The sequence below is a fragment of the Plectropomus leopardus genome, chromosome 14, assembly GCF_008729295.1.
Source record: "Plectropomus leopardus isolate mb chromosome 14, YSFRI_Pleo_2.0, whole genome shotgun sequence".
NCBI classification, from domain to species: domain Eukaryota; kingdom Metazoa; phylum Chordata; class Actinopteri; order Perciformes; family Serranidae; genus Plectropomus; species Plectropomus leopardus.
Genome location: NC_056476.1, coordinates 13423230 through 13447775, shown reverse-complemented (window position 1 = coordinate 13447775; position 24546 = coordinate 13423230). Strand labels below are relative to the sequence as shown.

General features: G+C 39.5%; 2 protein-coding genes across 4 annotated transcripts; both read left to right on the top strand.

Annotated features, from left to right (window-relative positions):
* The first annotated feature begins 790 nt into the window (after positions 1-790).
* vgll2b (vestigial-like family member 2b) lies at positions 791-7407 on the top strand. 2 transcript variants are annotated; one of them, XM_042500643.1, is made up of 4 exons: positions 791-949; positions 1513-1855; positions 3948-4394; positions 6211-7407. In XM_042500643.1, the coding sequence occupies exons 2-4, from the start codon at positions 1555-1557 to the stop codon at positions 6252-6254; spliced, it is 792 nt and encodes a 263-aa protein (XP_042356577.1). In that variant the 5' UTR covers positions 791-949; positions 1513-1554; the 3' UTR covers positions 6255-7407. The 2 variants fall into 2 exon arrangements, with proteins under 2 accessions (XP_042356577.1, XP_042356576.1); XM_042500642.1 differs by having other exon boundaries at positions 791-1076.
* A 6187-nt stretch (positions 7408-13594) lies between these two features.
* On the top strand, positions 13595-17645 carry ctsl.1 (cathepsin L.1). Of its 2 annotated transcripts, none has more exons than XM_042500640.1 (9): positions 13595-13617; positions 13907-14011; positions 14858-15000; positions 15153-15350; positions 15441-15632; positions 15887-16052; positions 16171-16276; positions 17211-17314; positions 17441-17645. In XM_042500640.1, exons 2-8 carry the CDS (start codon positions 13912-13914, stop codon positions 17308-17310), a joined length of 1005 nt encoding a protein of 334 aa, XP_042356574.1. In that variant the 5' UTR covers positions 13595-13617; positions 13907-13911; the 3' UTR covers positions 17311-17314; positions 17441-17645. The 2 variants fall into 2 exon arrangements, with proteins under 2 accessions (XP_042356574.1, XP_042356575.1); XM_042500641.1 differs by having other exon boundaries at positions 13602-13617; positions 13911-14011.
* Positions 17646-24546: the final 6901 nt, after the last annotated feature.

Here is a 24546-nt window from a genome sequence, read left to right as displayed (position 1 = left end):
TGTCAGCCGAATGGCTAACTTCTGGTTTAGGGCTGCGCTAAGATTTTCAAAATATTATTGGTTCAAATGGATCAAATCCAGATAGTGAAACAAATAATTTCACAGGGATTTTGGCGCTCAAAAAAAAGTAACCACTGATTTAAAGACGTCTCTTTCCCAGTGCACTGCACCTTTAACTTCTGCACAACTGTACAATTCCCACATTGCACCTTTTGTACATACATTTTGTCTTCTCTATATGTGTATTGGCACATTACATTTTTATATTGCTTCTATATTTTTGTTTATCTTATTCTTTTTACAGTTACTATGTTTTTATTCTTACTCTATTTTAATTATTTTTGCACTAAAACATCAAGTTAAATTCCTCGTATGTGTAAATTTACTTGGCAATAAAACCTAATTGTGATTGTGATTCTGATGTAAGTCAAAGAAAAAAAGTCCTTTTGAGCCCTGTGGCATCCTGTGAGAGACCTGGATAGTGTAAGTTTTGACCACAATGTAAAAATGTCTTCAAAGCCTGGCGCTATTCCTGGGGGCTTGAGCTATACCCATAATGCTATGCAATTTACATGAACTAACTACTTAGCCAAGTAATCCTTAAAACCAAAGGGAACAATCTGTTTACTCGCATGCAATCAATTATGTGCTATAGATGTTGTGTGGTGGGAGTGTTGGTGGTGGTGATGTTGGGGGTGGAGGGCTAGTAAAGGTGGGAGGGGTTGACACGGAGATGTACAGGACAGGACTCCCTCATGCTTCCTCCATAAACCTCACCACATTTCGCTGCCGCAGCTGTTGTGGCGCACAGTGAGCGGAGAGGTGCGCTCCTGCTGGGGTGACTATGTCGAGTCTGCCAGAGGCTTTTTCACACTGATCACCGAACACCGACAGCCCGTTGCTCTTCGGCATAAAAAAACGGAATGTTGTCACTCTCTCTCTCAGCAAGGTCGGTTTCCACAGAGCAGTGAAGACACCGCTCATTTACCATGAGCTGTTTGGATGTTATGTACCCAGCCTATGGACATTACGCACCGTACGCACCGACTGCTCCTGCTTTTATCAGTAGCTTACAGGTAGGAAGTGAGCAACTATTCAGATTTTCTCTTGATAGATATCTTATTTTCAGTATTATTTCCAGCCTTAGCGGGGAGATGCGGGATTAAAGGAACAACTGTTTGGCTAATTTATGCAGCTTGTGCGTAAAAGCAAATAAGCTGATTGGAAAAATCGTTTAAAAGTGCTCTCTGTGTTTATGATGCCACTTTTCGATTGATTTAAATGGACATTCACAAGTGTATTAATTCGCGCCGCTGCTGTTTCTGTCTTATTAAGCACAAAAGTCGTCTGCACCCGCAAAACTCATATCTTGTCGCGCGCACGCACGCACACACACATGCCAGCGCTGCCACACACAAAGAAAAACATTATGTCAAAATGTCTCATAGACAGCTCCAGAATTGTCCTCTGCAACACCTGTCTTAACCCTCTCCCCCCCCACCCCACCCGCAGGCTCCCACAGGTCTGAGCAGCACTTCTCTCTGTCGGGATTTTATGGACACTCCCAGGGGCCCTGAGGGGATGTCTGGGGGCCTGGGCACTGGAGGATCAACTTCCTCTTCATCTTCATCCAGCTCTTCTTCTTCCTCCTATACGCCTTCGGCTCTGAGGCCAGAGGAGGGCCCCAAGGAGAAGCAGGAGGCCCCTGAGGCAGAGTACCTGACTTCTCGCTGTGTCCTCTTCACCTACTACCAGGGGGACATCAGCAGTGTGGTGGACGAGCATTTCTCCAGGGCTCTCAGCTCGTACATGGATGGAGAGGGCAAACGGCGCACAGCAGACCAACAGGGCACAGGTATATCCTATTGTCCAGACTATAGTACAAATATGGACACAGAGCTGTTTTTATCTGAGAAACGCAGACTTGCAGTGCACAGTCAGTTATCTTGGACATATAAAGAACTTTTCATGGACATAATTACAGAAAACTATGCCATTTTCAGTGTGTGAACATAAAGAAAACATCAGAAGTAGGACAAATATGTCCAAATCAAGGCACAAGGCCTTGGGAAGATTTTGCAGTTCCAAATTTTGCCATATTTTTGAGCCAACAGAGTGCAGATATCCTCGATGAATAACATAAAGAGAGCACCACTGTATTGTGCAAAACTATTTATATTTTTTTTTCCAGAAAGGGCACCTAATCTGAAAGTTATTTGCACCAGTTAAAGCAACTGAAGCCTAAAAAAGGTTGGATAAACTGATTTTAGGTTGGTTTTGCTCTCCTCTACATCCATGTGGTTTCTCAATTTTCATGTGTCAATGCCACAGTTGTCTATGTGGTGTCTTGCTCATGCTTTTGAGGCCACACGGGGTGAGTTGACAGTTGTGCAGACCACAGCAGAGCGTCAGACAGGTGATGTGATCAGGTGACAGGACGAAAAAGCTGCTTGTTGGGACTGTTGTCCCTGGAGAGGTCAGGGAGTTGGGTTCAGAGGTCACAGAGGTCAGGAGCTGCTGAGAGTCCAGAGGGACGTCTTTGACTCTGGTTAGGATAAAGACTCAAAGCAGAGCAAGAGAAAGCATGCACAATGTGTTTGCTTTTTTAGGTTTGGGAAAATCAATATTTGTATTTATTTTTATATTTTATTGGCAGCTTTTGGAAACTAGGCTTAAAGTGTAGGCATTTCATGGTCTTATGTGGTATGCTTTAGCAACCTTGCCACTGCAGACTGGGATCCATAAACTATTGTGATAAAGCTTTTGCACATTCTCTTAAAAGCAAAAAAGATACACATAATCCACAATTTTCACTCTTAAAAGTATCAAATGATTTTTAAAATGATTACTTATTTATTTTCTTCTTAAATGTGGATTGTACCGAATTGTAAAGTAAAAATGAGTCATTTTCCAAGACACCTCAGTCCCTTTCTACCAGCAGCCTGCAGATGTCCCCTGAATATCCATATAGGGCCTATAGCCTCTCCCCCTCTCTGCTATCGCCGGTAGTCTCTTTCCTAGTTCAGCCGGACGTCTTCATTTCGGCACCAACACACGCTTCCTGCCTCACAACAGATGCTATGTTTATACATGGCCGTAAGCGCGCAGCCTCGCCGGCGTATCCCCTTCAAACGTCTCTGCGGCTGCCATTCTGACTATCGCTCCAGCTCTTGCCCCACAATGGTTGCTCAGTCAGTTTGCCTGCCTGCTGCTCAGATTTATATATGCTGTGGTCTGTGTGATAGGGGCCGAGGGAAACACTACCTCTCAGGGTGCCGCGGGGTGTCTTTTTTCAGAGGAATATCTATATATATATATAAGTATACTGCTAAAAACATATAATGGCTCTTTGACATTCTGTCAAGGGCGAGGAGAGGGGGGAAGCAGAGAAAACAACAGGTGGGGGTGCAGGAGACAGAGGAGAGGGACGGCGGGTGCTAGCAGAGGGCCAGTGTTGCATGTCTGAGTGTGTGTGTGTGCGCATGAGTGTGTTGTGAGACTTTCTGAAGTGCTCGGCTGACATGACAGTGAGAGATGTCACCACAGCGAGTGATTTAAGGCTCTGTGGGCCTTGGGCTCCCTCCAGGTCAGAGCGTCTACCTTATATAGAATTCGAGGATATAGGGACGTCTCTCTTTCTACCTTTCTCTCTGTCACTCTCTCTCTCCCTCTGTCTGCGAGAACGTGGTTGTGTTTATTTCTGTGTCTTGTTGGGGCTCGGGCTGTGTGACAGTATGATCCAATGGGGAAGATATCTGGGCCAGAGGGTGTAGCAGTCATGTGAGTGACATCTACGTTTTAGCACAGGTTGCTCCTCTCGCACAGCTCCAGCCTTTTCCATTTGTCCCTATAAATCAAGTGATTTACTATCACTACACAGTTGTGTAATGGTTCGTGACTTGGCCTAAATTTGTTGTTTATCCTCCTCTGTCTCCTTCTCCCATCAGATACCCCTTCGCCCAGCAGTCGACGAAGCTTCCCCCCATCTTTCTGGGACAGTAACTACTCCTCACCTCAGAGCCGCTCCCACTGTGACACAGCCACTCCTTCCTATTCCATGGACCCATATGCATCAGCGTTGCACCCGGGCCTGCCGCACCCACACGCTCATCCTCACCCTCACGCTCACCCTCACTCCCACCCTCACCCACCCGAGAGCTGGGGCTATCCCCAGGCCCAAGCCTACGGCCACCCGCGGCCTCTCCACGAACTGTATTCACCATCAGCTTTGGAGCCCCACTACGGGCCCCTGCTGATGCCCACAGTGAGGCCACCTCATCTCGCCACCTTGCCAAGCCACTATGAAGTGAGCAAGCTGGAGCCCACCGCCTCCTGGCCCAGCCTGCTGCCACCGGGAGACGTCAGCCAGACGCTGGCACTCAACATGGATGCAGGTAACCACTGAACCGTGTCAGGCTTTTACAAATACTGTCTGCACTGATTCTTCCTGTATGTCAGTGGAGGGAGTAATCAGATCCTTTACTAAAGGAAACGTACTAATACCACAGTGTGAGAACACTCTGTTCCTAGTAAAAGTCCTGCATTGAAAATGATACTTATGTTCAAGTAAATATAATCAGGAAGTTGTACTTAAAAGTACAAGTACCCAATGCATAAAATCAAAAGAAGAAAAAAAAACAACTTGAAACTATTCAAAATAAATGAGAAAACAACTTAAATGTTTATAAAAAGTAGATGCCAATTAATTTTCTATCAGTTAATTGATAAATCAACTAACCATTTCAACTGGAAACTTCTGAGTAGTTTAATTTATAGAAAAACATCAGAATTTATAAACTCCTCCTCCCAATTTTGTTTTACGCAAAAATCTTACTTTGTATAATAACTAGTAACTAAAGATTTCAGATAAATTTAGTTATGTAAGAGTACAACACTTAACTCTGAAATTTAGTGGAGAGGTACAAGGACTCAATTAAAGTACAAGTACCTCAAATTTGTACTTAAATACAACACTGGTTTAGAAATACTTAGTTACATTCTACTACTGCTTTATTTACAGTTTTAAAAAGTTTCTAATTATGAAATGACAAAAATGCATAGAAAGACACTCAGACAACAGTTAATACAAATGTAAATGGTATGTTCAGATTATTTATGGCTATATAAAAAAGAGACAAATTATATCTTTTTTTTTTGCTTATTGATTCACCTCTATGTATCCTTAAGTAAAGGACTTATTGAGATTAAAAATCTCTTTTTCAAGCCGAGCCAAGACAAACAATAAGGCTGAAGATTATAAAACAAACTGTTAAAATAAAGAAATCCAAAAACATTCTTCAGTCATTCAAAACATCCACAGGCAAAGGGTGAAGATTTTGGAGGGGATGCAGGGGGCACGCCCTCCTTAATATTTTAAAACGTGTATTTGTCCGTGCCAATTAAAACTTGAAAGTAGCAGAGGACTTTTACTTTGACAAAATTGATGAAATTTACATCATAAATTGATGCAGAAAAGACACAAATTGATGCTGAAAAAAATACTACAATTAAGGAAATTAGGTGTTTGACACTCAAAGAGTTTTCATATGTAATTTGAAAACTCAAAATTGAAACGAAACCTACATCCTTGTGCTTCCAATAAGACCTCCTGAAGATTTAATTAAGTTTGCCACTGATATCAAGCTGAGGGAGCAGCATACACATATACCCTTTTTCCTAGTTCCGTATGGACATTAGGGACAGTTAGCAAAAATAGGTTTTTGGAGCAAAAAAACCCAAACAAACATACTTTTCTGTAGGATAGCTCTGTGGGGTTGAACATAATGTGAGCGTGCTTAAATAATTAATTGTGTAGTGCATTGATTTTTCTTTTTTGTACCATTAATTCCTAAAAACATTTTACCCAAAGTACTGAGTACTGATTGCATTTAATCAAACACAGAAACACACACACATTCTAGCAAATATTCAAACACACGCTCTTCTGTATGTGCACACATATGCGCAACAACTTTCAACCCCTTTGATACCTTTTGCAGGAAACACATGCACAGGTGCATACATTTGTGATGTTAAAAACACTAGGCCCTGCCATAGATGCTCCCACGCATGCTAACACACACACAAAATACATCATAATCATCCCAGAGGCTTTAAAACAGGATGTTTGGCAAAAGTAGGCTCCATGACAACCTGTGTTCTGTTGTTCACCGTTGTCCTCCTCATTGTTCCCTTGTCCTTTCTTCTCAGGCCTCCAGCAGCACAAGAAAGGCAAGGAGCTGTACTGGTTCTAACGAGCCCTTCAGTCACATTGACCAGCCATTACCAGATCCAATTAGTCCCTGGACCTGCTCCGCTATTGAAGCAGCCGTGTCCCTTTATCCCCCCCACACACACTCCATCCCCATCTATCCACCCCCTTCTCTCTGCTCCCGGCCTCCCCTGCCAGTATACAGCCTTGCTCCAGGTCGACGTGTGTGCACCATGGAGATAAAGCAGGCAGAGGGAGCGAGGGAAAGAGAGGGACAGTGTCACTGTCTATAATCTGTGCTCTCTCTTTCGCATCTCTCTTCCGCTCGCTCTCCTGACGCTGCTGGTGCAGCACAGACTTTGGCAAGGTGTGAGCCACAGTGACCTGCTTGGACTGAGAAAGACAGGATCACATCAGACTTTTGCAGAGGACAGAGAGATAGAGGGATGAATGGAGGGACAGTGGGGATGAATAGCGGCGAGCAGGGATTCCCTCCAACGTCCCTGGTTATCTCTGTCTCATGCTCTTTGTTGGTACAGTGGTCGTCATCATCCACTTATCTGCATTTCACAAATGCAACATGCAACGATAAACAGGAGCAGCAATTATGGTGGTTTATGATTTGTGACTGTCATCATGACGCCTTTTTTTTGCGTTATTATACGATTTCGCTCTCTGAAATAAAGTGTTTCTATTTATTGGTGTTTGGTTAGGCCAGTGTTCTGAAATTATTGTGCCTCAGTTTAATGTGTTTTCTAAAGAGAAAGATGAATGAGATGACCATAACATGTTTTTTGGTGGACTTTCTTATCTATACACATTTTTGTGGAGAATAAAGGTCATTTCTCAAAAAACATATCAAAAATGTGTTCAGATCAAGTGTTACAAAGTATGTGTTTGCTCTGAACACACTCAGAGATTGTGTTCTCTCTATTTGATGACAATGTTCCATTTTAGTTGTTTATTTCTCTGTCATTCATAGATGTTTTGAATTTGGGCTTTCCAAATATTTCTGGGATTTTTTTTGTGTGTGTCATTTCTCATTTTTGTGTCCGAGAAGATTGTGACGTCAATAAATATTTTTATGGTAAATGCCATATTTCTTAAATGTCTACCTTCCCTGACATTTTGAGTTAAGGTATCTAAGTTACTACTAATTTAAAAGGACAGGTCACCCCAAAATCAAAAACACAAAGTTTTCCTCTCATCTGTAGCGCTGTTTATCAGTCTAGATTTTTTTGGTGTTACGCGCCGAGTGTTAAAGATATCGGCTGTAGAGATGTCTGCTTTCTCTCAATTATAATGGAACCAAATGGCACTCGGCTTGTGGTGCACAAAACAGCGAAAAATAAATTTGAATAACTCAACATCATTGTCTCTTTCCTGAAATCATGACCTGGTCAAGATAATCCACAGCCTTTGCTGTGAGCAGGTTTATAAAGGAACTATTTTCTTCCTACTGAAATGCATCAGCCAACTGCAGAAGGAAGTGTGCATCTACTGATATATGAGAGGCTTTTGCTTGTGACAGCGTGGGATGTAAACATTAATGGTGTCCTTTTCAAGTGAGCTTTGATATTAGCTAGCTCAGTGGTGCTAGCAGTAGATGCAGGTGGATTATGAGACTGTGGGCCCCTGGGTACAGACACTCAGGAGGCCCCACCACCTCTCCTACAGAGGAGCATCTCTTAGAAGCTGTTTTTGTGTCTTACTGCAGTCATTTTGTGCCACTTCCAAATTGATACATGTCTCTTTGAGTGAAATTTAGCAGGTGAAGGGCAGTGGGGCCCCGGACCCATTGGCCCCCTGAGCCCAGGCCTGTTCAATAATTCATCTATGAGTAGATGCACGCTTTCTTCTGCGCAGTGGCATGGCAGGCGTGTTTTTCGGCAGGAAAAATAAAAAGTTACGAAACTGCTCACAACAATGTGGATCTTGAGTAATTGAGTCATGATTTCTGGATAGAGACATTGCTGATGAGTTTTTGGAAAAAAAACAAAAACAAAACAAAGATACATTATATTTGATACAATGAAGACATCTCCAACACAACTCACACCAAAACAATCTAGACTCAGCACTACAGGAAAGAGGAAAAATATGTATTTTTGATTTGGGGGTGTACTGTCCCTTTAAGAGGCATAAATGTAGCTGGAAATACAGGAATAAATACTTCCAGAGAACAAGTACTAATAAAGGCTTCAAAATATGTTTCTTAGTTTTGCGCAGGTACTGATGCAGGCTTTTAGATAATTTTCTGATTTTATACACTGATATATAGAGTGTGTTGATATTTAAGTAACTGTGTGAATTGCAGGGACAGTAGCGAAGCCAGATGTGGTCAAGGTTGCGCTATGCGACTCGTCTTATTTAAAAGGCCTTCCATTTGAATTCCTGCTTGCATTCGCAGTTTGTCACCTATAAAGTGGGAACGAGTGGTGAATGCCAGCAATGTGTAACCAGAGAAGACGCCAGCCATCCCAGCTATGCACCAAATGTTGCCGTGTTATTGATCCGATAATCAGATTATGTGCTAAGGTATGCAAGTCTGGGCCACTGTCACAATTTAACGGCTGTTATGTGTGACCCCCACTAGAGAGCAGCCAACTATGTGATTGGCTCTAAGCTGAGGATCCATGTAGAGTAATGAAATTAGAAGAGTTAACCGGGGATAGCGTTCCTCTCAGCGTCCCATGCCAAGCATCTTACTGCCTTTTCACACTAGTATTGTCACTGGGCGGGAGGGCTTCCTTTTCACACCGGATCCCCCAGGATCTTCTCCATAGTTAGGATGCACCCACAGATATTGTCACATTACATTACTTGGAGGTCAATAAATTCTACGGAGCATTAATAATAGCCACATTAACGATCACACTGTCACAGACTGTGTGGAGGAACTGTTACACACATTTATTCATTGTTGACCTGACATTAAGAATTGATTGATTAAGCTTCTCAAACGACCAGAAAACGTAGCAGAAAAATTACTAAAGTTTCATTTCATTATTGCCACACAGTGAAATACGAGGGAGCTGAGTTTCTTTACTCAACAGACATACTGTGGAAACAACGTCAAGGGAAATGCTGCCCCCTCCTGGTGTGTTTCTAACACTGCAAAAGCCAGCTAAAAAAATGAATGAGGGTTTTCCAAAACTCACTCCAGTGTTCAGGCTGTCTGACAAACTACACAACAGATAGAAAATTGTAATACCTTTATGTTATGCCTTTTTAGCTGTCCATTTTAACTAGTTCAAGAAAACAATCTTACAGTATTTATAGTAGAGCTGAAATGATTTATTGATTAGCATATTACCAGGGAATTAATCAGCAATTGTTTTTGGTCAACGATGAATCATTTCAGTCATTTTTAATATAAAAATGTCAAACATTTTGCTGGTTACAGCTTCTCAGTTGTGGAGCTTTATTGCTGTTCTTTTTATCATTGTAAACTGAAGAACTTTGACATTTGGACTGTTGGCCAAATGAAACAATATATCTGGAGATGTTTCAAAATAACAAACTTTTTTTTTTTGTTTTTTTTTTTTTGATAATTTATAGACCAAAGTTTGAACAATTAATGGGAAAACAATTACTAGATTAAATGATAATGAAAGCAATCGGTAGATGTGTTGTTAAGAGGTAACCTTATTATGACATTTTTTTAAAAATAATAAAAAACATTTTAAAAAGTCAAACTCAGGTCTTAACTCAATTTTAAATATGTAATACTGTATTTATCATGTCTAGGGAAGCATGGTCTAAAATCAAATGGTCAAACATCTGACAAAGAACTTTGTAATTTTAAGATATAAAATTATGATAATAATAGAAGTATTAACAGTCAGTTATTTACCATCAGACCAAAGGTGTGCTGTAAGGTTTTAGAAATGTTAAGCAAATGCATTTTGCTTTTGGGGGCTGAAAAGCAAAATTCAGAAGATTTATGTTTAAAAATTATAGTCAGTATTTTTAAACATATTTTAACCAGAAAGTAGTTTTGGAAAGCCCGTCTATGATTTTCCCATGTCCTGTACCCGGTAGCTTCTCATAAAGGGAAGTGAGCATTATCAGTCGCCAACATTAATCAGCAGTTCCTGAGAGCAGCTGATTCACTCAGCTGTTTTGTCCATGAACGTCACCTTTTACAGTAAAACAAACACTACAATGACCCACTTTAACCTCAGAGATCGTGGTTCAACTGATGACAGTCACATGACACAAAATGTAGGTTTACATTCAGTTTTAGATTTACTTTATCTGAAATGAATGTGATCAGAACTGAAAATCTGCCTTTTAAATGATTGATTTGATGCTGAAATCATAAACTGTTTATTGATATTCCATCTTCACTACATGGAGAATTTAGGCTTCCTTAATCTGTTTACAACCTGACACTTAAACTGTTAACTGACTTCATGAGGCAGTAAACAAAGGCTTGTTTAAGTAACCATAATTTCAGATGCATGTTGCATAACTGTTTATCCTCTGTCCTAGATTTCAGATAAGATTTCCTTGCAGAGCTATAATCTCACTGTTATAACTGTCACAGAAAAACTTTTTGTTTGTTTGCTTCTATTTTGCAGTTGCAACACACACACACACACACACACACACACACACACACACACACACACACACACTTACACCAATACTCATGTACTTAAACATCTAGGTGTGTCTTTTGTATATAAAGACATCCTTAAAGGCACGCAAGCACCTTGATCTATGAACTTCAAAAGTTTTTAAACTGAAGTTGTGTTGTGCTGACTCATGATTCCTTCTTGTCCCCTGACCGTTGTTGTAAATGCTTTATAGTACGCAAGGTACATCACAAACGTCATGCCGGCTTAAAGTGGAACTTGACTTTTTAGCTTCACATTAAACTCACTACTAGCTCCTCTTTTCAAACTGTAGACACATACCACACACTGATATTAGCTTAAAAAAAAAACAAAACAAAAAACCATCACAGACATTCAGCTACAGGAACAAGTTTCTGGTTAATTGCGTTGGTGGCAAGTAATTACGTACTTTTACTGCATAACTGAATTACTTTGTTACTGGCAGTGTTTCAACCTGCGAAAAAAGCCCGAAATCAGTGACAACAGCCTGACATTTCACATGAGTTTATGCAATGACCATATAAAAAAGCAACGTATAATTAGGGCCCTTCGTCATGGTTCAGATGCCTATTAGATGAGTAATTGTACCCTCTTACCTTCTCAACTAGAATAAAAGTATACAATATTTAATTAAAACCCACAAAGGTTGGGTCAGCCAGTTGGTAAGTTTATCCTTTCAGAAACAAAATGCTTGACAACAAAATAACTAACAATCAAGATTCAAGGACAACAAGCTGCAAGTCACCTCATTTCACTCAGATTTATATAACAGAGCTAGAGCTTGTTCTTATTAACTACACACAGAAAGAGAAATGGCGTACCCTGTTAATGATTGCTTGACTGCTCAAAGTTATCCTGTGAGCCCATGAAAGGGCCCGACCCATAGGTTGGGAACCACAGAACTAAAATACCTAACTGTATAAAGTCTATTTATCTACTCTGCTTAGACCAGCTACAACAGTAATAGAAACTATTATAATTCATATATAATTATATATTACATTTGGCTATATTTCTGCAAGATGAGTACTTTCCCATTTGATTAAGTACAAATACTTACATAGTTTTACTTAAAACAAATTTGAATGCAGGACTTTTACTTGCAACTAAGTATTCTGACATTGTGGTATTTTTACATTCGGATACTAAGTAAAGGATCTTTTTAGTTTTCATGATCAAGTCTTCCAAAAATTATATAAAACCAAAGTACTACATATGAAAAGTTTTTTTTCTGTCTCTTATATATTGTGTGCCAGCAGATTTCAACGAAAGGAACCGCAGCATGTGTACAAACACTACTGACTTCACACCCTGTCGCCACACAAACAGGCAAAAACATGAGACAGGCTCAGAGAGTTTTATGATGTCTGTAAACTTTTAGCTTAGCTCTCCGTTTTTCCTCACTTCACAGCATCTTTATGGTCTTAAGTATTGTCATGAAATGAATGCCTTGTGACAGATGAACAGACAAGCAGGGAGACGAAAGGCAATCAGGAGGTTGGGGCAAAGAGACAGTCCGACAGCCGTAACTAAAGTAAACTACTGTGGAAAAAAAAAAAATTCTGAATATATTGCTTAGAAAAAATGTAAAAGTAAAATTTATAAGATCAAAAATTTAAACTTTAATTGCCATCACGGCTGCGTGAAACTTATTGATAAGGTATACTCAGCTCTGGTTTCAGCTTTGTCATTGTTATTCAGTCTCCCTTGTGTATTTAAAGGCTAAATAATACTTCCACTGATGTTTCTGACAATGACGGATCGGTAAAATTTGCAAAGCAAACAAACCTCACAGCCAAGCTGAAAACAGGATGTGTGCGTGGAAACAGAAAGGAAATCTTTAACAACTGTCAGTGGAAACACTCATGAATCATAAATCAAACAATATCAAATGAAGAGAAAAGTTACATTTTTCAGAATGTGCGTGTATATATTTGTCTGAGTTCACTGTATTTTAAAAACTCCAAAATCCCTAAAAATACTGACGTTGAAGGCAAAAGGTTCTCAGAGGTTTGTGGGCATGTGTGCATTTGTTTCTGTCTCTAATAATGAATGAAAAGAAAAAAATACTTCAGGCCACTATGGAGGAGTTTTTTTTTCCTTGCTTTCTATGGGGTGACTCAACTTCAAATAAAACCTGATAATTTATGTTAAACGCTCAAACAAACACTGTGGGTGTTTGCTAAAAAAACACCTACAGTATCTGAGAAAGAAAAACAGCTTCATAAGCTACCTGCACATTTTTCCAGCAGGGAAAAGAAAAAAAAAAGTTGATCAGGTTTAAACTAAAACGTGAACGTGAACGTGAAACGTGAAAGAACGTAAGCACATGCATAACGTTACTGTATGTGTCTGTTTTACATTTTCTTTCTTTTTCTTTTGAGAATTACTCATCAATATGTGACTGGAATCAGAAAAAATGAACAAACTTCCTGTTGTGAGTGTGTCCTAAACAACACAAAGCTGAGTGACTGATGGTGACCTCACAGGAGATTCTGTGTAACTCACAGTGTTAATATTCTTTGATTTGCTGAGGTTGAAAAAAATGTTTCCCAAAAGCATAGCATCATACAAATTTCTTATAGCATGTAATCACTTCCTATTTTAATGATTGACTGGCCTCCCTTCTCTCTCACTTTATGGGTAGCTGACAGCCACCTGACTGAACATACTGCAAGTCATAACTGTTGTCAGCTATATAAGAACGTCTCTAACACAGCCCAGCATCACCGACAGGTGAATATTCCTCTAACTTCTCCACAAATACCGACAAAGAGGCAGGTAAGCAGCTGCACACACAGATAACAAGACACACACAAACAGACAAGCATACACACTTCCTGTACAGCAGGTGCACTGATGAAAACAAACAGAGACTCATACAGAGTTTGAGGGAGTGATGACACAGAGGTTCAAAGAAAGCGGGAAATAGAGTTGATACAAAGGAAACGTGCATTTGATGTCTCACGTCACCACATTTGTGAGACAAAACTGAAGTGAAAGAGTCTCAACCTGTGTGGTTTCCTGCAAGTCACAAGGGATCAGTTTGATTTTTCTGCTTGTGTGTCAGTCAGGATGAAGCTGCTGCTGGTTGCTGCTGCTGCTCTGGCCGTGGCCAGCGGAGCCAGCATCTCTCTGGAGGACCTGGAGTTCCACGCCTGGAAACTCAAGTTTGGTGAGACTGGTCTTGTCAGACTATTTTCTCATATTATGGTCTTTTGTCAAACATTGTAGATTCTGTTGTGTTCATATTGTAAGGAGATACTGCCCGCGAGGTTTGCCTAAAGCACTGGTTGCCAGCCAGGGGGCCCCTGGCTCCCCAATTAGGGGTCACCAAATACTCAAAATTAAAGAAATAAATCAGCATTTCATTCATTTCTGTAGAAAACCAAATGAAATTGATATTTTCAAGGGTACGATGACAACCTGAACACAAACTTTACTAACAGAGCCTCCATTCTCTTTTCTAACCAGCCTTTTCCTGCTGTAGGAAAGCACACACTTAAAGCAACCAATCGACCAATAACAGTGGCCAAGCCTCGTGAACATTAAATTTGTCCAAAAAGAAAAAAAAAAGAAAAAAAGAAAAGCCCATTAAGTATGTATTAATATTAGATTGAAAAAAAAAACCTACTACTGACAGAGAATTGTAAGAAAAGTTCGTAAAAATATCAGGAAAACTCATCTCAGAGGAAATTCTCAGGAAAAAATCTGCTCAAAATTCATCTAAATCGCTTATTTTACACAAACTTATTACATTCACTATTTCAGTTAACTGTATAGTCTTTCTTTACTCAATCAAAGAAAAGGGGTCCGTTAATGGAAAAAGGTTGGGAACCACTATTCTAAATTAAAGGGATTTGAAATCTGCCTTCATGTTTAGCAGTTTACAATTGACATTTGTTAAGTCAATAATGGACATCTCTTTACTAAAAAAAAAAAACTTGCTTACTTGCTTAATAATTTATCGTGATCATTTTCCTCACTTTTCTTTTGGATTATTTCCATCTCTGACTGGCAGGACGCTCGTACAACTCTCCATCAGAGGAGGCTCACCGCAGGGAAATCTGGCTCACCAACCGCAGGCTGGTGCTGGTGCACAACATCATGGCTGATCAGGGCATCAAGTCCTACCGCCTCGGCATGACCTACTTTGCTGACATGGTATGCACAGAAAAACAGAAATGTGGTTTCTGATGTCAGCTTTGAACTTTCAATATTTGTGACATAAATGTAATTTGGTTGCAGTCATCTTGTGAGGATACAGTCAAAGAAATTATGAATGAAGTTAACAGAATTTTGTCCCTCTGCACCAGGAAAATGAAGAGTACAAACGCCTGATTTCCCAGGGCTGCCTGGGCTCTTTCAACACCTCTCTGCCTCGCCGCGGCTCTGCTTTCCTGCGGCTGCCTGACGGAGCTGATCTGCCCAACACTGTAGACTGGAGGGACAAGGGATACGTCACTGATGTCAAAGATCAGAAGCAGTGTGGCTCATGCTGGGCCTTCAGCACAGTATGTACAAAACTGTGCCCTCTCTGTTGGTAATGCAGGAAACTTTACACAACTGTCTCCCATTTTCAAATACACTTATATCTCTGACAGACTGGCTCGCTGGAGGGTCAGAACTTCAGGAAGACAGGTAAGCTGGTGTCTCTGAGCGAGCAGCAGCTGGTTGACTGCTCCGGCAACTACGGCAATATGGGTTGCATGGGAGGCCTGATGGACAACGCCTTCAAGTACATAATCGCCAACGGAGGGATCGACACAGAGGACTCCTACCCTTATGAGGCAGAGGTAAAAAAAAAACTAAAATGTGTTTGACAATGTTAAAAATGTTTTTGCCAGAGCTGAAGATGAACATCAACTCCTTCAGACTGTTAGATATGATGACCCTCCATGTAAAAGATGTGCAATACTGCCATCATGTGGACTAAATGTATATTGGCCCAAACAACACAGTACATGGAAAACCTTTTGTCCTCTCATCTACACTTTCCTTCACAATATGTTAGTATGGTAATAACTGTGAAATATTTTCTTTCCATCAGGACGGTCGCTGTCGGTACAACCCTAACAATGTTGGTGCCACAATGACAGGATATGTCGATGTGGCGCCAGGTGATGAAGACGCCCTGCAGCAGGCTGTGGCCACTGTCGGACCTGTGTCTGTGGCTATTGATGCTTCTCATGCGTCCTTCCAGCTGTACCAATCAGGTGAACTCCTTTAAACATTGTTCTGCCAAAAATTGTTATATGAATAAGAAATAGGATATACTTTTTTTAAAAAAAGCGTATCTATATGTTAGTCTGACCTGTGTTTGCGTGTTTCCAGGAGTGTATGATGAGCCAGACTGCAGCAGCTCAGACTTGGACCACGGCGTCCTGGCTGTGGGTTACGGCACTGACAACGGGCATGACTACTGGCTGGTAAAGAACAGGTAAACACCCAAATGTGTTTGTAACATTTTCACATGCTAGAAATGTATCCCTGCATCCCTGCACTGGCTTACTGTTAAATACAGTGCAGTACTGAGTTCAAGGTTCTTTTATTTGTTTTTGAAGTAAAACATGGGCTGGCACCTGTGTACATCTAATATCTTCTCTGCCCTTATTCCAACTCTAGGCCTCTTCTATATACATAACAATGTCTTAACTGTCCCACCATCAAGGTTACTTGGTAACGGAGACCATGGATTTGTGGTGGCTGCTCCAAAGCTTTAGAACAGCCTAATATTTTATTCAGTAAGATCAAATAAAATTGACCTAACCAGTTTTACTCTACTCTTTTCTGTTTCGGTTATAAATTTTTGTACATATTATGAAATTGCTTTGGATTTTAAACCTCCATTTATTGTTGCTATGTGCCTTTTAAAATTTGTGTGCTTTTCTGGTGATCAATTTTCTAAGTTTAAAAAAAAAAAGAAATAGAGTTAAAAAAAAATGCCAGAAGAAAATATTTTTTTGTGAGAAAAAAATAATTTTTTGGCGAGAAGAAAACTATTTTTTTTTCACTGGGTTCCACACATGAAAAAAAAAATTCTTGCAAAAAAAACCCATATAAAAAAAAATTAAATGGGGTAATAGTGTAAACTGTTTTCCTGTTAGCACTCAGGTCAGTAGCTACAGTGGAGACTGAATGCTAAGTTGCTGTTTTTACAAACGTCTTATTTATAGCTGCCAAAATGAAGTGAAACTCACTCAGGATGTTGTCAACCTCTTAAACTGCCCCATTACTCTGAATCGCTGCCATTATTTCACCTCCATCAGAATACAGATCATTATGTCTCTAGATGCTGTTGTTGCTAATACTGTGATTATGATTCTTCACAGAGAGCAGCTGAATATTAAACAGTAATGTGTGTGTTTCTCTAGCTGGGGTCTAGAATGGGGAGACAAGGGATACATCAAGATGACCAGAAACAAACACAACCAGTGCGGCATCGCCACAGCATCCAGCTACCCGCTGGTCTGAGCAGGTGAGAAGAAAATTCCCAATATCTCAAGTGCTTTTTGATATATACTATTTACTGCTATTTGAGATAGATATTCTGCAGCTTATTGTCCATTAACTGGTTATTGTTTATGTTTATTGCATTTTTCAGGTCCAGGACTTTCCTCAGTGAGAAGGAGAAAAGTGATGCATAATTTACTTTAATTTCATAAAGAAGCTGAGTTATTGAACAAGTTGTCATTTTGTTGTTCTGTGGAAGTTAGTAGGGTACAGAGTCTGTATGCACTTTTAATAGAATAACATTTTTTAGGAAGATTGTAAATAAATGTAAAGAAATAAAAAGATACAAAATTAAACATTTATGTGTCTATGTTTTTGCTGCTTTTTATTGTGTACTCGTATATAAGCAGGACTGTGTTGATGGGAAGCCTAATTTGTTGCTCTACTGAATTTCCACTTCAAGTTTGGTCCACCGCTTTAATACAAAGTGAAATTTCTCACATAGTTGGATGTATTGCCATGAAATCTTTTACAGACATTCTTTGATCACAGGAGAGAAGGCCTGAAGTCTGAACTGATCCCTGACTTCTCCTGTAGTAATACCATGGTTAACATAATTTGTTTATTTTGGTGAAATGTCTCAGTTAGGACGGTGGTTTGTTATTAGCAGTAGGGGGCATGTGCATGATGAGCATCTGCTACTTATAAATGAGTACTTTTCACAACAAATGTTTGTCAGTGTCAAAGGTCAATTTCAACTGTTGACTATTTTTCAAAGTAAAAACTCTCATCAATTATGGATTGCCATGAAATCTGGTGCATTTATTCCTGTTCCTTAGTTCCATCATCAGGTCAAAATCTGAAGTTGTTCATCACTGTGGTTTATGCAGTTCAACAGGAAGTGCTCCAGGCTTTAAAGGCAATAGGAACCCCATTAGTGAGTCCTAAAACCCAGAAAACCATTAACATTGCAGCACCTCAAAGTCAATAGGTTTTTTGTTAGAAGCCTAAAATAGGGTCTGTGGTTAACATAGGGTTTCACATTTTGTTTATGACGTAAAATACGTCAATAAATACCACACTTGTGAGCCTTGTTGTGGTGGCAACGTTAAATCATGCGAGCATATTGTAGTTTGTTTATAGCCCAACATTAGCCTTTTACTTCTGTCGATTGCATTCACGCTTCAAATTTAAAAAAAAAAAACAGTATTCATTTGTGAAGATTATCTTGCTGAACAAATGATATGAGTATCATAAACGTTTGTTAACCACAGAATTTATTTTAAGCAATAATCCAAAATCTAATGGAAAAATCCCAAAGGCTTTTTGACAAGTGAATGAATCAGGGCGTAGCTAATTTCGGCATCAGCCTACAGAAACACGTCATCCCTTGAGCACTCTTTTTGACACTGTGGCCAAACTACAACTTCTGGGTCCATCACCTGACACCACTGGACCCAAAAAAGACTTTTCACCATAACCTTACACCAAGAAAGAGACGAGTGTAAATCAGAGACATTTTTGAGCGTCAACAATTGACTGCGTCCATATTCTATGAGAACATAAAGAAGCTTGAGCTCACTGCAAACAGTTTGCCCTTAGTCAAGGCTGATGTGTGTAACAATGTGCTCCGTGCTAAATATGTAAAAAGGGGCTTTTAACATTTACACTTGCTTTAGTCATGGTTTTCCAGATGTCTGCACTTCAAGAGAACTTTGCTTGAAGACAAGTTGAGTGTTTATAGAAAACATATTTCTGAGAGCAGATTTTATCCTCATATCTCGGGGCTTTATGTCAAATCTGGATTTATTGCTTATACCAGTTTTGACTGAAATAAATTATTCACTAAAAACAACTGTGTTTGTTGTTCAAATAGTCGGATGTTTTTCAGATGCTGTGTCTGATACCGACTGCTGCATGTGGCCTTTGGCTCGCAAACCTCAGGCCAAACATAAAAGCTGTGGGCAGGGACTTTTAGAGGGGAAAACTCATTTCGGTAAAGGAATATCCCCTCTTTGCTTTTTTCCTTATGTATTTGGCCTTTTCATCCAATTGGATAGAATTTTCTTGCTTTACTTTTTCGGATACAGTGATACTTTCTTTAGCAGTCGGCGGTTTGTAAAAGGTTATCTCAGATTTGTTCTTCACATGCAGGTGGGAATGCAGCCACAGGAAAGGAGGAAGAGGTAAATGTGAAAGGAGATCTGGGTGTTAGATGTGAACATGCAGTGAAACATAATGACAGAGCTGAAGAGAGTGAGGAATTATACACTTTTGTGGTTGAATCTCTCGTCCGGTGTGGTTAAAAAGCCATTATGGATCTTAAAGAAATATCTCAGCAGTATGTATTTTGATCTCTGTTACCTTCAATATATTTTACAGACAGTTTTTTTCTTTAAACATTAGCTTCTCATCCTGTTACATCTTTCCCGTGTGATGCTTGAGCCACCCAATCCTTGATACTCTGTTTCCATGCAAACTGCAATTATGACACTGAAGAAAAGGAGAAATAAAAGCACATTTTTATCCTCATCTTTCCAAACAACTGTTGGAATACTAAATAATTTCTCATTTACTAAATGAGTCTGGATTGTGGGAATAAGTCATTGCTAATGAGCAGAACACAAAATGCTCACAAAGATGAGTCAGACAAATGAATTCAAGCCTGTGCTGTGTTGTGATGGCTGCGCACTGGCAGACTAAACACACTGTAATATGAAAAATCTTTCTCAAATATCTTTTTTTCTTTCCTAATTTAGGTTAGGTAGTTTGGTTAGTTTGAAATTGTTGTTTTATTAATCGCAGTATTGAGTTTTTTTGCAAACAACCCAACTGCCAAAAAAACATTGTACATTTCTGCAAACCACAGATTCACTATATTTGCACACTATTATGTAGCAGATAAATTGAAACGTTATGCTTCAGCAACGCTGTGGTTAATATATGGTTAAGTTTATGCACAAAAAATCACTTATGATGTCTTGGTAAAAAAAAAAAAAAAAAAAAAAAGCTTTTATGTGCCACTATTACCGCTGATGGTTGCTTTAAAATCTGTTCATTTGGAGCCTAAAAATCAGCTGGAAACACAGCAATTACTTGCTAAAACACAACCGGTTTTGTTGTTTTTCTGAACAGTTGTTTGCAGCTTGGCAAGCCTCTCACCTATCACACCATCCACTATCATATGACATGAATGAAACATGCAAATGTTATGTATTCATGCTTTGCAGATATGTTCAATGCTAACTTTTTCTGCTGGTGGCTGTGCGATATAACAAACTATCTGTGTTTATTTGAAGTTATTTGGGGCTGTTTGGGGTTGTGGTTTGGCCAGACAATATATGCGGTTCTCCTTTATGTCAGTTAAGTCTTGTTACACTTTTGTTTGTATTTAGTTGTTTGTTTTTAGTTTTTTAGTATTCAATCAGTTGTTTTTTCTCCTGATGTCTGTGAGGACTAATTTAAGCTAGTATTCAATTCTTACTTTGTCTTTTCTCTTTTTTTTTGGTAAATAACTTTTTTTGAAAGCTAAAAGCTGTCTTCTTGCTTTCTCCCTCACCCAGAAAATAACCATATTTATAGTCAGTCAGTTAATGCAGTCTTACCTCAAATTTGTGGAGAACACTGTTTTTTTGTATGCCTCCACAGGAAACAGCAAAAACTATATAAAAACATCTGTTTACAAACTCTCACAAAAGTGCTGCAGTATAATCCAAGTCTCATTTATCCAGTCGTTTGCTCAGTACTTTCGAAACATGCATTTTTGGCTAAAACCTTCCTGTCTAAACCTGAGCTGAAAAAGAAACTCTCTATATGAGACTTGAATTATACTGCACGAGTTGTGTGAGAGTTCGCAAACCAATGATTTGATATAGTTTTGTTGTAAAGTGCTATACCCAATCAATCATTAAATCAATATGTTTGTCATTTTTCATAATGGCATGCATTTTAAACAATGTTAATATGGCATGAGTAACTGATTTACAAATAGACATTTTGTTGTTGAAGCAGTTTTTTAATTTTCATTTTCAGCTACTTATTTACTTGTTCTCAGTTATTGCTTTTTTAAATTGTCTTTTAAATGCAGTTTTAATGTTTTCCTAATGTCTTATGTTTAATGTGTTTTAGCCCCCTGTAAAGCTCTGAATTGCATCTGAATGGTGCTATATGAATAAACGTGCTTGCCTTTCACTGATCTTGCCTCCCTGTTGTTATGCAGTTTATTGTTTTTAATATTACATGCCGATATAACTTTGTTTTGCAAACACTGCTTTTTTTTCCCTCCGCAGCTTTGCCCTGACTCACACCTCCCAGACACAGTATAGCTGCTCAGGTAACATCTGTGCGACCTTTTCGATGACACCAATTAAATTCACCCATCAAGGTCAAGTTGGCACTCGAACATTGTTTCCAGGAAAACATGTACCACCTCTTATTAATACAAATTTGCAGTACCCACACCATGTGTGTGTAAAGTAATGCCATAATGAAATCCTTCTTTCAACAGTAATTTGTAATGCTTCGGGGGTTTGCGTGTAATCCAACTAAACAGCAGTACTTAAGTCATTATTCTTACATCTCTATTGAACCTTAGGCAGTGGAAGGTTGCCTCACTCATCTGTAATCCATGAAAGTCGGCTATAAATAAACTTACAATTCTTGAAATTATTTTGTTAATTTGTCATGGCCATTCAGCCGAACTGCATTTAATTTTACTGCACGCAATGGAGCTGAAAAAAGTTCAGTGCATCAACCTGACTTTGCTTAGTGGCAAAACACAGTAACAGATGATGCCAGCTTCTCAGTCTTGCTTTGAATACTTTATAATCTGCTGGAGAAAAAAAAGATCAGTTGACTTTGCTTCTTAACATCATCAGTTAGATTAGAAAATGGTTGTTCTCATCTTCCCATGAGGTGGAAGACATCTGTTTTAATCATACACAATACTTGCCTCAATGTAATTAATGAAATCACATTAAGTGATTGTAATTTTGCCATTCTAAATGTCACATTAGGTCTGGTTGTGACAATATTTGATGGGAGGTGGAGAAGCACTGAGGCAGGGATACGGAGAGAAAAGGGGGGGGGGGGGGGGGGGGGGGGGGGCATATTAAAGGATTTAATCAGCTTGTGTGACAAAATGTGACCTTGACATCTTACTTTTTCCTCCCTTTGGCTAGAGCAAGCGGCAGCAGCGAGAGCTGCCATGTGGAAGCAAACAGACACGGCCTACGTAATTGAAAGAGAGATTTAAATTATCTTTTGTCAGGCTAGTCTCGTTACAGAAGACCTGGGAAAAAAAACATTTTATCAGCACCGGAATTGACAGTATTCAGCCAATTAGGCCTGAATGATTGTTATCCGGTGACGTTATCGTCATCATCCCTTTTATTTTGGGAAGTATGAAGGACGGCATTAGAAAGTGGAAAAAGCAAAGATGAAAAAGCTCCCAGACAGAGACAAAGGGAAACAGAAGGAGGGCGCGTAAGAGGTGAGGCAAATTAATTGGTTTTGCTAAATCCTCCTCAAACAGCAGAAGCCAATGTGGCTCCACAAAAGGCCATTACTGGTAATCAATTTAAATCTGTTTTACCCTTCCCAAGGAAACCAATTAGGCAATTTAATTTGGCTTTTTTGATTCACAGCATAACCACTGCACAGGATAGGACGTCCAATTCGCATCCTGCAGGGAGGCACAAGTGAAAACACTGGGAGGTGTTGCTGGAACAAGCAAAGCTATTGATCTGAGGGAGGCTGGGAGATCCAGGGAAGAGTGAGGAAGATTCACAGGAAGCATGGCAGGATGATGGATTCATGAATTTAAATTTTGCTAAGAAAATAGCAATCCTGCTGTGTCCGTTTAAAACTGCCTCAGTAATTAAAGCTTATTGCAAGTTCAGCTTTTAGCTAAATATACACATTCAGTTTTCCAGTAAATATGACTCCATGTTTAAAGCAGTTGATCATTTTTGGCTGAAATTTGGTGTTAGAAGAAGATCTTTTTAATGTCACTAGATGGCAGTACCTGACTGCTGATGATTATCTCAGCAGTTTGGGGTGCTGTGGCCTGGCTTCAGTCCTGCAAAGCTCTGGTTCAAAGTCAAATGTACTCCTCTGACTCTTGCAGACACATGTCCTTGGAAAACACACAGTACATACAAACATCCGTATATCCACACATACACACAGAGACTGCTCTGTTTTCCTGCATCAGTGAAACCATTACACCGTAACAACGCACACACCTTACACTGAGCTTAATCAACAATGTCACCGCACAATTTCAGCAGATTGGCTGTTGGGTTGGTGTGGAGGAAAGTGTCAGTCAGCCGTGTCACCCATCATAGCGAACAAACAGTCCCTCCTTTGGGGATACACACAGGGCCGCGTTTCTGCGCTCATGTGTTATCCATCTCCTGTTATGCCTTCTGTGTGTGTGCAGCTCCCTGCATGTGTGGTGTGTTTTGTGTGTGAATGGGGAAATGGGATGTCTACTGGTTTGTCATGGTAATGGGGAACATGTGTGATTGTGACAGACAGGAGTTCTGGATGACCGCACACAGCACTGAGGCACGTGCACACACACACACACACACACACACACACGTACATATTGGCCTATAGAAAGCTCAGAGACTGAACATGTGAACAAGAGCAGAACTTTATGAAAAATAGCTGAAATTACTTTATAAATACTGAACTGTGCAGAAATCTTAGGCCACCACAGATCTGTTGTAATAAGGATTTTTTTTCTCAGTCTCTTTAAGTTACAAACAAAGAACACAGACAACACGTACAATGCATTAAAACACTGAAAAAGTCAGAACAAAATTGTTTCTTCAGACTGAAGTCAATATTTAGTGTGAAACATCGAAACCATAACAAAAGGTTGCCCAAATAATCAGTACTGAGCTTTAGACATGTCTTGAATGCAACCTGGTGTAAATACACCAGACGATTAGTATTGTAAATCTCAGATTGTCTGCCCAAGAGAGTTGAGACATGCTAAGTGGAAATGGAGGGCACAGTAAATACTTGCAACTTCAGTGAAGTGAAGTTGTTTTATTCTAAAAAAAAAAAAAAAAATACATGTTTCAAGTTGTATTTTAGTAAAGAGACTACCAAGAAATTAATCTGTATGATCATTATAACCTTGCTAAAATAAAGTTTATGGTGGCCTAAGAATTTTGCACAGTACTAGTATTTTATGAAATGAACCCCAATTAGGAAGACAATAATCCATACTCGAGCCTCCAT

Excerpts from the sequence above, each read along its gene's own strand:
- vgll2b (XM_042500642.1), top strand. The coding sequence starts at position 990 with ATGAGCTGTTTGGATGTTATGTACCCAGCCTATGGACATTACGCACCG. Across the intron at positions 1,856-3,947 it reads AGCAGACCAACAGGGCACAG|ATACCCCTTCGCCCAGCAGT; the intron begins GTATATCCTATT and ends TTCTCCCATCAG. Across the intron at positions 4,395-6,210 it reads GGCACTCAACATGGATGCAG|GCCTCCAGCAGCACAAGAAA; the intron begins GTAACCACTGAA and ends CTTTCTTCTCAG.
- ctsl.1 (XM_042500640.1), top strand. The coding sequence starts at position 13,912 with ATGAAGCTGCTGCTGGTTGCTGCTGCTGCTCTGGCCGTGGCCAGCGGA. Across the intron at positions 14,012-14,857 it reads CGCCTGGAAACTCAAGTTTG|GACGCTCGTACAACTCTCCA; the intron begins GTGAGACTGGTC and ends TCTGACTGGCAG. Across the intron at positions 15,351-15,440 it reads CATGCTGGGCCTTCAGCACA|ACTGGCTCGCTGGAGGGTCA; the intron begins GTATGTACAAAA and ends TATCTCTGACAG.